The sequence below is a fragment of the Protobothrops mucrosquamatus genome, unplaced genomic scaffold (assembly GCF_001527695.2).
Source record: "Protobothrops mucrosquamatus isolate PMUCROS unplaced genomic scaffold, P.Mucros_1.0 scaffold_99, whole genome shotgun sequence".
NCBI lineage: Eukaryota > Metazoa > Chordata > Lepidosauria > Squamata > Viperidae > Protobothrops > Protobothrops mucrosquamatus.
Genome location: NW_015386175.1, coordinates 462,241 through 476,308, shown reverse-complemented (window position 1 = coordinate 476,308; position 14,068 = coordinate 462,241). Strand labels below are relative to the sequence as shown.

The following is a 14,068-nucleotide window of genomic DNA, read 5'->3' as shown; positions in this document are numbered from 1 at the left end:
TCGACCTCTGTCCCCCTGCCAATACAGACTGCGTACGGTCGGTGAGGAAGGAGGAGAACCACCGCATAATGGTGCCTCCCACTCCTAACCCACCGAGACGCCGCAGCATGATACCGTGGTCTACAGTATCAAAAGCCGCTGAGAGGTCCAAAAGAACAAGGACAGAGGAGTAACCTCTGTCCCGGGCCCTCCAGAGATCATGAAAAATCTTCAAGGAAAAATAAAGGAAGTCCAGTTGCCTCTTGAAAAAGCACCTTTGGGTCATTTTCTGGGACAACTACCATATGCATGAGAACGTTGGCTTGGATGTCCCATCCTTGAATCAGATCATTCCAACAGAAACTAAGCAGTGCACGTTTTTTTGTCTGCTGGCACTAAGAATGTCCTTGCAGGAGCATACGTTCTGCAGAAAAAGCTTCCCAATCATTGAGTGAAGGTGATGTAGAATGCTACAGTGGATATTCAACATTTGAAAAATGTTGACCAACCCCGCTCAATCCACTTTCATGAATTAAAGAACATTTAGAAATACATTTATGACAGATAACACCCTGCAGGATCATGTCAGCATCCAAAGCACTGAAGCTGCTCGACTTTTTCATGCCAAGATCTTTCAGTGGAGATTTCAAACTGAAGAGTCAAGGACAGACACCAACAGCCAAATATCAATCCAATGTCCCAGCTGTTAAAGAAGACAATTTTCCTGACTTCCTGCTTCCATCTACCCCAAAACTCTCCAAATCAGTTCCTAGGAGAATGGGAAAAAATGTATTTCAGTTAAACTGTTTTTTAAAAACAGGTTGTTTCCTACTCAAATGATTAAAATGGAGGATTCAGAAAACCTGGCTAGTTAACTCTCCAAGTGAGGGATATTAATGGCTAAGAAACATTGATCTCCAATTCCCAAGATTAAAGGATCCAAGAACGTCAGAGATTTATTGAAATTTGACAACAGAACTAGAAACAGAAACCCAGACACAGCAAGTGGTCGGAAGGCAACTAGAATAAAGATGAAACTGAACAGATCCATAGATCTTCCTGGCATCTTTTTTCTATTGTTACCTCTTGGGCATCACTTGAGTCTTATTCTTCTTTCCGGTGCCTTGATTTAATAGATACTATTGGAGGAGATGACCTTGAAAGGCCTAGAGAATATTCATTTTAAAAATGCCTTCAACTGTTGAAAAGCACCGAGAAGCATTCAGATGCTTTCCTCCTGCTGCGTGGAATGCTGAGTTAAATTTCTAAAACATCCTGGACATACTGTATGCTCAGGTGTGCACTGAACATTTAATAGGTGCACAGTGGTGGGAGCAGATGGCTTTAGGGATCAGAACTGGGTAACAGAGTGTCCGGTAGCCATTCCTCCTTTGACAAATCACTATCCATGATGGCTATATCATAATTTCTGCATTGGAGGAAGTGTCATTTTCAAGACATTTGCTGAAGATCCTGAATGGAAAACTTATTCTGCTTTTATGTCATTCTAAAGGATTCTCTGAGGAAACATATGTTCATATGGGAACATAATATATAGCAGTGATGGTGAACCTTTTAGTGCCCAAAGTGCAACCCAAAACCTACTTATTTATTGCCGGGTGCCAGGTGGGTGTGGCCCACTGGTGGGCATGGCTGTGGTGGTCATTGGGTGGGTGTGGCCAAGGTGGCGTGATCACCTTGATGTTGCTTGTGGGGATGTATGCCTGTGGGGGCCGGGCAGGGTTGGGGGAGATCCAGGGGATCTCTAGCAAGTGGAGTGGTGGGCAGGAGGCTGGTCCTGCGGGATGAAGCGAGGCAAGGTGAGGCAGGGCAGTGGTGCCATTGTCACAGGGAAAGGCGAGGCAGGGGCCGGGGTGGCTGCTGCCTGACACCATCGGCCCCCGCACACAGAGGCCAGTGAGCGCATGGGTGCTGGGATGCATCTGGCCACGTGGGACCTTGGTGACTTAGCAGGCGGTTAGTTGAAGAGGGACAGTTGCCATCTCCGGGACATGGCGCACATGCCCACAGAGAGGGCTCTGAGTGCCGCCTCTGGCACGCGTGCCATAGGTTCCCCACCACTGATATATAGGTTTGGTCTTGAGGGAAGTCAGCTCCCCAAAGAAGGAAATATTAAAAGGCAGAAAAATATTTTTTCCTCAAAAGGATTTTTAAAAGCAAACCCACCTTGGCCTCAAATCTCTGCCCCAAGCAAGAGCTAGCCCCATACAATTGCAGATGTAAAACCATCAGAAAGTTGAAGCTAGAGCAATCAAGAAGACAAAGAGAAAATCTGCATGTCCCACCCAAACTCTAGGAGTCATTAGCCCCATCACCAGGGAAGCAGGATATGATAATAGGATTAAACCACAGATATCAAGGCCTAGAAAAACACTCAGAAATATCCTCAAAGTTCATGCCACAGGAACAGGAAACTATTCCAAACAGGGCTAGAGGGTATAAAAACCGACTGCCCATGTGCTCACTCTCTTTCTTCTCCTCTGCTCCTTCTTGCAAGGACCATCTTTCAGCTTCTTCAATAAACTGTAACCTTCTTCCCAAAGCAGTCACCATGTTGCTTATTTATCCCCGGCTTGGATGAACCAGAATGAAGACTTTACTTCTATCAGTCTAATGATTAAGGCACCAGGCTAGAAACCAGGAGACTGTGAATTCTGCTCCTACTGTCAATGCTGCTAACATCAGATGTTTTTGCTTTGATAACATATGGAGATGCAACTATTTTCCTTCTTATGTTTTACTCTTAGAATTAGAGTTAGAATTAGATGATACTGGGGGGGGAGGAGGAATGTGCATGGGAATTTAGTTAGACATAACAATACTGTAACTAGTGTGAGAATCAAGGTTTTTTGAAATAAGAGATGATAAGAATTGGCAGGTTGGAGAACTGCATTTCAAACTAATTGGAGAATGTGATTTATGACTGTAAATTAGAGGAGGGAATTGTGCTTCGATACTATGTGCTCAGGGGAGGGGAATTCAGATTTTGGCTTCGGCTATGTAAGTGCCGATGCTATGCTTCTTGAATAAAGATTCTTTAAGGTAAACAATGCCTCAAAGTTCTTTGAAGAGTTTCATCTGTTGGAACCATGACACCCACCTTAGCCATGAAAGCCAGATGGATAACAGGTGGGCCAGATGGATAACAGGTGGGCCAGTCACCAGGAAATGGTGAGTTCTAGTCCTGCCTTAGGCATGACAGCTAGTTGGGTGATTTTGGGCCAAGCACTCTCTCTCAGCCCAACTCACCCCACACAATTGTGTGGGGAAAATAGAAGGAAGAAGGAGTGTTGGATTTGTTCACTACCTTTACCTTATTTGTAAAAATAATAAAGGTAGAATACAAATAATAATTTAATAAGCAAATGAATGGAATGAATGAATGAGTAAATGAATGAATGAATGAATGAATGAATGACTAGGTAAGCTCTTAGTCTTCACCATAGGGCCCTTCTTCCATTTTTACATTAAAATATACTGGTACTATATATACAGCCCATATATAATATCCTACAAAATGAATGTGAGCTGTACAACAATATTTGGTGGATGGCTTCCTCTTAGTCTTCATCAATCAATACTGCATACAGTTTTGGGCACCGCGATGTAAAAAAGATGTTGAGACTTTAGAAAAAGTACAGAGAAGAGCAACAAAGATGATTAGGGGACTGGAGGCTAAAGCATATAAGGAACGGTTGCTGGAATTGGGTATGTCTAGTTTAATGAAGAGAAGGACGAGGGGGGACATGATAGCAGTGTTCCAATATCTCAGGGGNTGGCCCTCCAACTGCTCTCTAGGCTTCTTTTCCGACGTTTCATCTCTCTCAGCTCCTCGGTAAACCAGGGAGCCAATCGAGATCTACGTCGGGTCAGAGGCCGCAAAGGCACGACTCGGTCCAGTGCTGCGGCGGCAGTTGTCTCCCAAGCCGCCGCCTGATTTTCCGCCGAGTCGTGGACCAGATCCTCCGGATATGGACCAGATCCTCCGGATATGGACCAAGCTCCGTCAGGAACCTCTCAGGGTCCATCAGTCGCCTGGGACGGAACCATCTCCAAAGCACCTGAAGGCAAGACAAGAAGCAAGGATGGAAACTGACCAAAGAGAGAAGCAACTAGAACTAAGGAGAAGCTTACAGTTAGAACAATTAATCAGTGGAACAACCTGCTTCCAGAAGCTGTGAATGCTCCATGTTTTTAAGAAGAGATTGGACAGCCAAGGTCCCTTCCAACTTTTTATTATTGTTATTGTTATTATTATTAATATTTACGATTTATTACTAATTATTATTATTTTTAAACAAAGAATGTATTTTTTAAAAATATTTTCCAGATATATAAACTGGAATTCCTCTCAGAATATGAATTAATCTGGGAATAATATTCATTTTGACATTGATCATCTTTCCCCACAGGGTAAGGTTTAATGACTCCCATCAATTGATATCTGAAGAATCCCCTCATTTTTCTTTATATTACTATTGTTAGTAATCATTTTAGTATTAAGTTACTCAGTTATATGCTTTGGTTTAGGAGCCATGGTGGTGCAGTGCTTAGAATGCACTATTGCAGGCTAACTCTGCCCACTGCCAGGAGTTCGATTCTGAGAGGCTCAAAGTTCACTCAGGCTTCCATCCTTCTGAGGTGGGTAAAATAAGGACCCAGATTGTTTGGGGCAATATGCTGATTCTGTAAACCACCCAGAGAAAAGCACTGTGGAGCAGTGTATAAGTCTAAGTGCTTTTTCTATTGCTATACCCATAACTAGATATTTTTCTTTACTAAATTCTTATTTTTTCTTTCTTTCTTTTCTAGCTTTTTCCTTTTTTTCTGCATGTTTTTCTTTTATTCTTTTTGAAATTTGCATTAGCTCTTACTTTTGTAATTGTAACGTTTAATAAAATTTCTATTAAAGTGACAGCTTTGTAATTAGCTAGGCCAATTCCAAATTGGTTAAATGGGCCTTACAGTACAGAGAGTTGCAAAATGATTCCTTTTAACAAGAACACAAGAAGTAAATAGCCTTTCTTTGCTCCGAGCTTTTAATTTTACATTCAGCTATGCATGGCCCTTTACTGTATTCAGTTTAATAGTTGCAATCAGGACACTCCAAATGGCTTGCATTTTTCCACCCCTTCAATTGAAAGGGCCTGGCTGAATGGTACACACATACAAGTTAGAGCAGCTGTGGTGCCCTTTCTCTCAGATGCCTGGCTTACTGAGACCACTGTAGGAATTCACCATAATTTGCAGTTGCAACGCTTGTGCCAAATTTCTAAATTGGAGGGTTCAGAAATGAGCTCTTGTTTAGAAAACCCATACCAATTACAGTCTGAGTTAAACTCACTGGGTAAAGCTTGTCTTGGCTTTTATTCATTCACCCATCTGATGTACACCCTACCTTTCTCTAGAAAACTCAAAGCAAAGTATGTACCATTTCCTCCCCCATCAGCCATTCCCAACATTTCCTGCTACCGTTCCCCCTTTCAAAATTAATCAGGGAGGAGATTAACTAGCAACAGAGAAAACATATTAACTAGCAGCAGATGATAGGCGGTTGATCTTTAAGTTCTTTCTCTGACCTTGCCAACAAAGAGGAGGTTTATTCAGTTTTAATTTCCTGTTTGAATATACCAAGCCAGAGGGAAGCAACAGTTAAAAATACTCAGCAGCATTTCTAAGAGCACAATGGAGGATCCAGAGCCATCCTTGCCATCAGGAACAGTGAGACCTTTTTCTGCTTCCAGCTGATGCTCCTCCTAAATAGGTACATACATAGAAAGGAGTAGGGGGGAATGGGGGAATAGGGTTCTTTTGTTCAGGAAAAAAAAAAACCCAGAGGTTGTTGCTAGCCTTTATGGCAATCAATGACTGAAAAAATTATGCACCTGAATGAGCAATGTAAAATAAACTTTCTATAAATCCTTCAGCTATCTAAAAATACATCTTCAATCCTATGCTGTTGCATTAATGAGTATGTTCTCTTATATCATGTGTATTTTGTAATATGACAGGTAATTAAAAAAGGACTGCAATGCTGCAGAGATTAAATGATTAAAACATTCTGACTGACAAAAATAGTGTCCCGATTAATCAATCAGATTTCCTTTTTTTAAAATTTTGTAAAAAACAATGCAACCGTTGTAAAAAAAAAAACCCCCTGCAGAATGCCATTTTATTATTTAAACCTCAGAGGAGATTTGAAGGTGAGGGAATTCTTTATTATAATATCTCTCTTAATATGCAATTTTCAAATTTGTGTCATTTGTTTTATTTAGTTAGCCAATTGAATAAGATTCCTTTTATTGGAAGATAGCCCCTAAAATTTTATTTGAGATTTCACTTTCTTAGTGGGGAAAGAGCTTGTGGGGTGATTCAGGAGGGGGAGTCACTTAATTTTTTGGATAACGGGACAGGGTTACAGTAGACAAAGCAAAGATAAAAACTGGCTGTACTGACATCGTATCTGAGAACAAGGCTAAAATTTTCTTTTTCTTTCTTTGGTGCTTTTGGGATAGAGCTGGGATTTTTCTTTGCTGTTTAAATGTTAATTGCACTGCAGCTTTGGTGCCTATTTACTGAAAACAATGAAAGAAGGTACTGAGCTGCTGATTTTCAACAATCATGACCAAACTGTGCAAAGGGTTTCAAGGACCACAAATCAAATGGCTCCGAGGGTGGCAGCCAAAGTGCTGGACTTCAGCCAGAGTGATGGGAATTAAAATCCCTCCTCAGCCCCAGAGCCCAAGGACTCTCTCTGGCAAATCATCATTACAAAGGTGGGGAAAATAAGAATGCGTGTGCTGTGCAGCTCTGGGCTTGTTGTGGAAGGGCAAGATATTTGAATGATAATGACAAAAAGGTTGTACAATTATTAATGATCTCCTTTTATCCATTTTCCTTTTTTTCTTACATCAAAATTACAAAAAATCAAAACTTCAGTCACCAAACAGGGACACTGTTCTGTAAACATCACTGGGAAGTATCTTTCAGGTAAATACCTGAAGTTTATTCATTTGTTTTTATACCGATTCACATCTTCATATATCTAGGTGGTTTCGTTTTCAAGCTAAACTGAAGTTAAGTATGATGTCTGGAGATGCATGAACATGATAAGCAGTATTTATATTTTTAAATAAAGCGAGTTAATAGTGACACAAACATAGTGGTTCAAGACAACCATGGATTGGTGAAAATTGGGAACAACAACATTTGTAGAGCTGTATATTTTTCATCTCTTAATATTTGGAATGACAATGAGAGTTTCAATACTGAAAAATTATTTCCTCTAATTGCTAAATGTCTATGGAGATTCTCAGTCATCCAGGTCATGGTTGTCCCAAAGGTGCTTTTTCAAGAGGCAACTGGACTTTTGTTTTTCTTTGAAGACGTTTCGCTTCTCATCCAAGAAGCTTCTTCAGCTCTGAAGAAACTGAGCTGAAGAAGCTTCTTGGATGAGAAGCGAAACATCTTCAAAGAAAAACAAGAAAGTCCAGTTGCCTCTTTAAAAAGCACCTTTGGGATCACTATAAAATATTGCTTTTGGGACTGGACCTGTATTCTGGAACCTACTGGATTATAAAGGCTACATATAAAGACCAGAAAACTAGAGGAAACTTTGTTCTACTCTTACTAAGATTGGTGATATTAGAGAATCTCCAGGAATGATGCCTCAAGAAAAAACAAACACCTTTCAGAAGGAAATATACTCTACGCTACAACTAATTCACCAATCAATTGTTGCATACAAAGAAGACATAAAAAGAAACCATAATGAGACTAAAAATAATTTAGATAATATAAATGAGCAAATCTCCAAATTAAATCTACAACTAGGAACCAGACAATGACTACAAAGTATGAACAAATAAACCAGAAATCAGAAGATGAAGCAGAGGAAATGGACTTAAGAGACGGAAGAGATAAAAGAAGGGAAATATAAGCTACCATATACAAATAAAATATTGCAAGAACAATGAAAATGCAAAATACCCTTTACCCCTTAAGTCTGCAAAATACACTTGATGACAAGGAAGAAGATTTTTAAAAATGGAAAATAGAGCTGTCAGGGGAAATGTTACAATTTGGGAGACAAAAAATGAAAAGAGAAATTGAGGGAGAAGGAAAATGGGAATTGCTTAAGGAACATAAATGGATGGAATTCACCCCCCAAAATACCCTACCTAAATAAATTGTCTTCCTCATGCCAAGCAACTTTCATAAAAATAGAAAGAAAATTCCTGGACGATTTAATTGTCTTAGTTTGGAAAGCTACTTGGCAAAGAAAGAAAGCGAGAGTTAGATTTAAAAAATAGAAGATTTGACCTATTAGAGGGGGCATTATATGTTTAAATACTTGTTTGAATATGATTAAAAGAACGGATGACCCTTAGATATAATTAGACTTTTATAATGAAAAATATGATTTAGAATTAAAATAGCATTTTTTCTTCTTTTGATATGGGAAATATGGAAATAAGAGGAAGATTGGTATGAATAAAATTTTTAGCTATATAAATGTAATTAATATTGAGAAAATCATGCCTGATAAAGATACTTCAAATATTGATCAGAAATCAAACTTTAACAAGAGCATGAAAAACAGGAAATTGATTTATGAGTTGATATTATTGTTATTTGTATAATATTACTAAAATATGATGAAGATGTTTATATCTAACTTTGTATACATCAATAGTACCAAGAATTGTAGTTGTGTAATGAGTGGAAAATGGAAAAAATATGGGGAAGAAAGGAGGATCAGGGAAAAAATACTAGATTGTGCAGTACTGAATAGATTTATATTGAGGAAGTTAATGTTAAATATGTGAATCCAGACAATATGTTGTTTACTAAGCTCTAAAGATTGTAATTCTTAAAAATTAGTTAAACTTTTTTTTAAAAAAAGCACCTTTGGGACATTTCCTCTGATTATTTCTCCTACCTAGAAATGTTGCTACTGAGGAAATACAATTTATTAACAGTCATTTCTTACTAATCCTTCAGCCATTTCATCATAGGCTCAACTGAGCCTAGTGGTGCCCAAAATGCAGGATGTTGTTTTTCAACCAAGTAATTCTTCTAAGATAAGCTGCATTTTTGATGTTTGATCTCAAAAAGCTCTCTCTGTTGTGTATGTGTACGTTAAGGAAGAAGGGTCAGACATTATTATTTAGAGGAGAAACCGTCAGGAAATAACAGAGCTGCAGGACTGACTGGGAATTAAAAACAAATTCCTGGAAGAAGACAGAGCCAAAACCATTTCCAAATTGTTTGTCACGAAAATTATATGGACATATATGTGAAGGTGACAAGAATTAAATGCAAGTTGACAGAGGCTTTTACATTTCCTTTTTCTCTTTCCAATTTTCCCCTCAAACTCCCTGCTACAGGTAGACCTTGACTTACAACAGCTCATTTAGTGACCTTTCAAAGTTACAACAGCACTGAAAAAAAGTGATGTAGGACCATTTTTCAAACTTAGGTCCATTGCAGCATCTCCTGGAATTAAGGAGAAACTTCCTAACAGTGAGGACAATTAACCAGTGGAATAGCTTGCTTTCAGAAGTCTTGGGCGCACCATCACTGGAAGTTTTTAAGAAGAGACTAGACAGTCACTTGTCTGAAAAGGTATAGGTTCTCCTGCTTGAGCAGGGGGCTGGACTAGAAGACCTCCAAGATTCTATTCTATTCTATTCTATTCTATTCTATTCTATTCTATTCTATTCTATTCTATTCTATTCTATTCTATTCTATTCTATTCTATTCTATTGTCATGTGATTTACATTAAGATGCTTGGTAACTGGTTCATATTTATGATCGCTGCAGTGTCCCAGGGTTATGTGATCACCTTTTGCAACCTTCTGACCAGCAAAGTCAAGGAGGAAGCCAGTTTCACTTAACCTTGTTACTAACTGCAATGATTCGCTTAACAAATGTGGCAAGAAAAGCCGTAAAATGTGGCAAAACTCACTTAACAAATTTCTCACTTTGCGACATACATTTGTGGTCGTACGTTGAGGACCACCTGTACTTCTTTCCAGCATATATCATCTAATTACATCCTTTTGACTTTCCTTGTTTTCTTTCATGAGAACTGCCATTTCCTAAGCCAGGGAACCCATCACTGCCTTTGATTTTTCCATTCTTAATATTTTCAACTTTTGATTCTGCTTCCCCCAAGACACTGCGATTGCTCTCTCCTTTAAAGCATATTCTAATAGTTGTGGCATTCCTACAAGTGCGATCTGATCATCTTTTGCCCATTCACTTGCCCACATCCCACTGCATTTCTGCCTCTGAAATTAATTCATTGGGAACCTACTACCCTTTACAGTACATCTCCGGATATTGTAGAGCTCTTAACCATTGTTTCAGACCTTAATATTGCCTTGCTTTCTTCTTCGTTGCGATTGCACTCATGACTCCCCTCCAATCAGCTCCTTGTCTTTTTCTTTTGACCTCTGTCCTAGGGCAAACTCTCCAATGATCTGCCTTATGTATTGCTGCCCTCATCAAAATCTATTCTGTCTCCCCTTGATCATCATATCCTTTTCAAAACTGCAACGACCTGAATTCAAAACGTTTTTCTGTGTTCTGTTACTTTCTTCTCTAATGATATCCATCCTACTGATCCCATGATAGACGTGCTCCAATTTTCAAGCTTAACTAAAATAATGAATATCATTTCTTTAATTACTTTGCTCCTGCAGCCTTATTCCTCCCCTCCAGTGTGTTAAATGTTCAATTTGAAACTCCTTGGGATCTATATTTTTTATCCTCTAAGCCATATAGATGTGTGACTCTTTTTAAGCTGAACCTTCACTTGACCTCCAAGTGGTATGCTGGGGGGATGCATAAAGAACTGGTGGAGCTAGCATAAAACTACATCTGATTTGGTTTCAATGTAATTAAAGCTAATATGTTTAATATTCTTTTCCCTTCTGTCTCATCAGAAAGTACAATTTCTGGTAATTTCAGGAGGAGGTCTGCATTAAAGCTTGGTGTTAATCTCTAAGCACCATGCATAATGATACTAATTCCATAATTTTAAAGATGACAAATTAATGGGATGTACTGTAATTGGGATACGTTTTCATATGCTAAAGCATCAGGTGCCGGTTCTGTTCATATCAAACAGCCTTATATGGTGTCAGATATATCTATCTCTGGGCAATATCTCTGGGCTATATTTGTCATGTATCGCAGCACTAACCCTGGCATGTCCAACCCACAGTCCGCATGAAGCCCTGGACAGCCAGTAATGTGGCTCCACAAGATCGTAAACTTGTGCAAGACCATCAATCTGGAGTACCTATGGCCCCAGAAGAGATGCAATTCTAGCCTCCCTTGAAGTCTGTTGATACCAATTCTCCTTGACCGTTACTATTTCAGATTCTTGTGTATAGATAGCATGAAATAAACTTGTAGTACTTTTGAACTTATCCTGGTTCCTGACTTCTTGCACCTGACAAAACATATCATTATGTGATTTATGCCCATTAACTATATTGTATATTTTACATGTGGCCCAGGGCAATTCCTCTTTACTCAAACTGGCCTGATCAAACCAAAAAGTTGGACAACCATGGTCTAACATGAACAGCACTGATTCCTTACAGACATTCTCACTCTTGCTACCCAGACCAAAAATGGAATCTGAGAGCACACCTATGCAAAACAGCAACTTTCTCAGTCAACTATAGGAGCTCTTCTAAATCACAACTATATTGCTAAATATTATTATTTTTTTATATGGGTAACGCTACTCTGCAGCTTTGTTAAGAATCAATGTAAGTCTGCCATCTCTAAAGTCAAGCATGTGGATAGTTCACAATTTTAAAATGATTTTCTTTGCACTGTAGCTGAAAGGATGGAAGACTTTTCTATAAAGTGGGAAGGTGGAAGAAAGAAGTCATGAGGGGGAAGAATCCCCCATCATTTAAAAGGTAAGTGCTGAAAGTAATGGAATTTTGTGCAAGTTATGAATTTTAAACCACTTCCAGAAGCTATGTTGTTTACAGCTGGATGTGAGAGGTTCCTGGCAGAATACGAATAAGGGGGGCATTGGAAAACTGCTTTGGGTCACTCTTTTTTTTTTTTTTTTTTTTGCTTATTTTCAGTTTCTTTGACTTTAACTCTTTTGAAACTCAGGTAACAAATTAAACTCTTTTGAACATCTGGAGAAAACAATGGGGAAATATGAAGCTTTACAAAAGGAGCAATTGAGGCGCCAGAGTATTGTAAAAGAGATGATATAAAGGGCACAATTTTCATCCTCTGCAGACAATATGTTCTTTCTTCTGTTTCCCAAACAAGTAAACGTATTTGTCAGTTTCTTGTTCTTTTGTAATTTCACTTTTTAATGTTTTTGAATTTGATTGGCTATATTGCAGTTTTTCCAGTATTATATTCCCAATGTGACTTGTAATTTAGTTGGATCATAATCCCAAGAATAATCCCAAGAATCCCAGTCACCACAAAGCATATTATATGCAAGAGTAGCTGTAGAGTTGGTGATCAGAAGGGAGGAATGAAAAATAATAGATAGCAGTTTTAAAAACAACCTTTCTAATCCCTTGTAAATTGGTAATATTCATATTAAACACTGAGTGCCATTGCTTCTTCTTGAAAGAAATGCAGAATAATCTAGGTTAGGCTATTTGTCCATCCAGCCTGGTATGTTCCTTGATCCTTCTACCTAAAAATGTCAGGATTTGACCCCTTATTTGCAACCTATCATAGTTGTGCCTCTTCTTTATTTTCTAATGATGGTGGCAGGGGGTTTTATAAGGATACTTGGGCAAAGGGAGTGGCACACACTCACAGTCCACATCCATGGAACCTTTAATCTGAACTGTCGACAACATTATTGTGCAGTTGGCATCATGATATAGGCAAAGAAGTTTTACTCTAAGATGGTGACCGCCTATCCTGCCCAAAGAGCTTAAGTGACCATTGTAGTAATAGTAAGCTATGCTAGCTTGACTAGATTGCTCCTGACTTTTTCTACCTAGCTAGGAAAAAGTGAGATACAAACTGAATAATCAGCAAACAAATTAGAAAGGAATGTTGCTGATTATAAGAATGTCATCTTACCAAATAGTGAGTTAAGAGGAGACCATAGGCCATATGCCATGCGCTGCCTGTTTAATAGCTCCGTTATAAATTCCAATCAATATTTGCTTCTTTTGCTTAAATTAGGAGAAAAAAATATCCTGGATAGAAAATAGGCACAGGCCCACATGAACATTGTTGCATCGTTATAAATCTACATGTTCTTTCCCCAAAACTTTCAATCATTATTTTCTACTCGTTCTACCACAAGGATGTTGGCTTGGAGCAACTGTCGACCTTTTCATCCTGCCCTCTGTATTATCAATAATCTGGCTTGAAAACATTTAGGCTTACCTATCAAAGAAGTCAGTGATGAGTAGGAGCTAACTCTCCTCATCTTGTCAATCGTCTCAAAAGACAAGATATATTCTTCATTTTCAGGGCTGCCCAAGGTGCTACTGGCGCTGCTGCTGGTACTCAGATTCCCGGGGGAAAATGCAACAGAGCTTCCAGCTATTGAATAAAAATAAGAACACAGACACTGAACAAACACTTATGCAAGGACTATGCCCCATAAAGTATGAATACATATGAAAATTTGAGGGCGAAGGGAGATACTTGGTTTTGCAGTAGTTATTTATTAGCCACATGCAGAAATCCTAGTGACTGCAATGTGGCATCACACATTAATTCCACCATTTTGCCACCAGGCTCCATCTGTCTGAGGCTTAGCTTCTTCTCAGTAAGTTTTATTTTATAAATTAACATACCAGTTCTGCCTCTATTCTTGAAAAGTCAAAAAAAAGACTATTTCAGAAGGGGTGTCATATCATGGTATGCTCAGTAATGGAGAAAAAAGAAGATCATACCAATATTAATTTAAATATTAAAACTTATCTGACAGCAGAAATTAGCAGACATAGGCAACTTTGTAATGTATTTTGGGAATGCATGAATGATTTGGGACTCCCTACACAGTATATGCTTTTCTGTAAAAAAAAAAAAAAAAAAAAA

General features: G+C 38.6%; 1 protein-coding gene across 2 annotated transcripts in view; it reads right to left on the bottom strand.

The window, feature by feature from the left end:
* Positions 1–14,068, bottom strand: part of RPTOR (regulatory associated protein of MTOR complex 1) — a 395,406-nt gene that overhangs the window by 86,418 nt on the left and 294,920 nt on the right. For both annotated transcript variants that reach the window (XM_015815086.1, XM_015815094.1), the window contains one exon: positions 13,409–13,567. In XM_015815086.1, the coding sequence (XP_015670572.1) occupies positions 13,409–13,567 (159 nt within the window). The remainder of the gene's footprint in view (positions 1–13,408; positions 13,568–14,068) is intronic.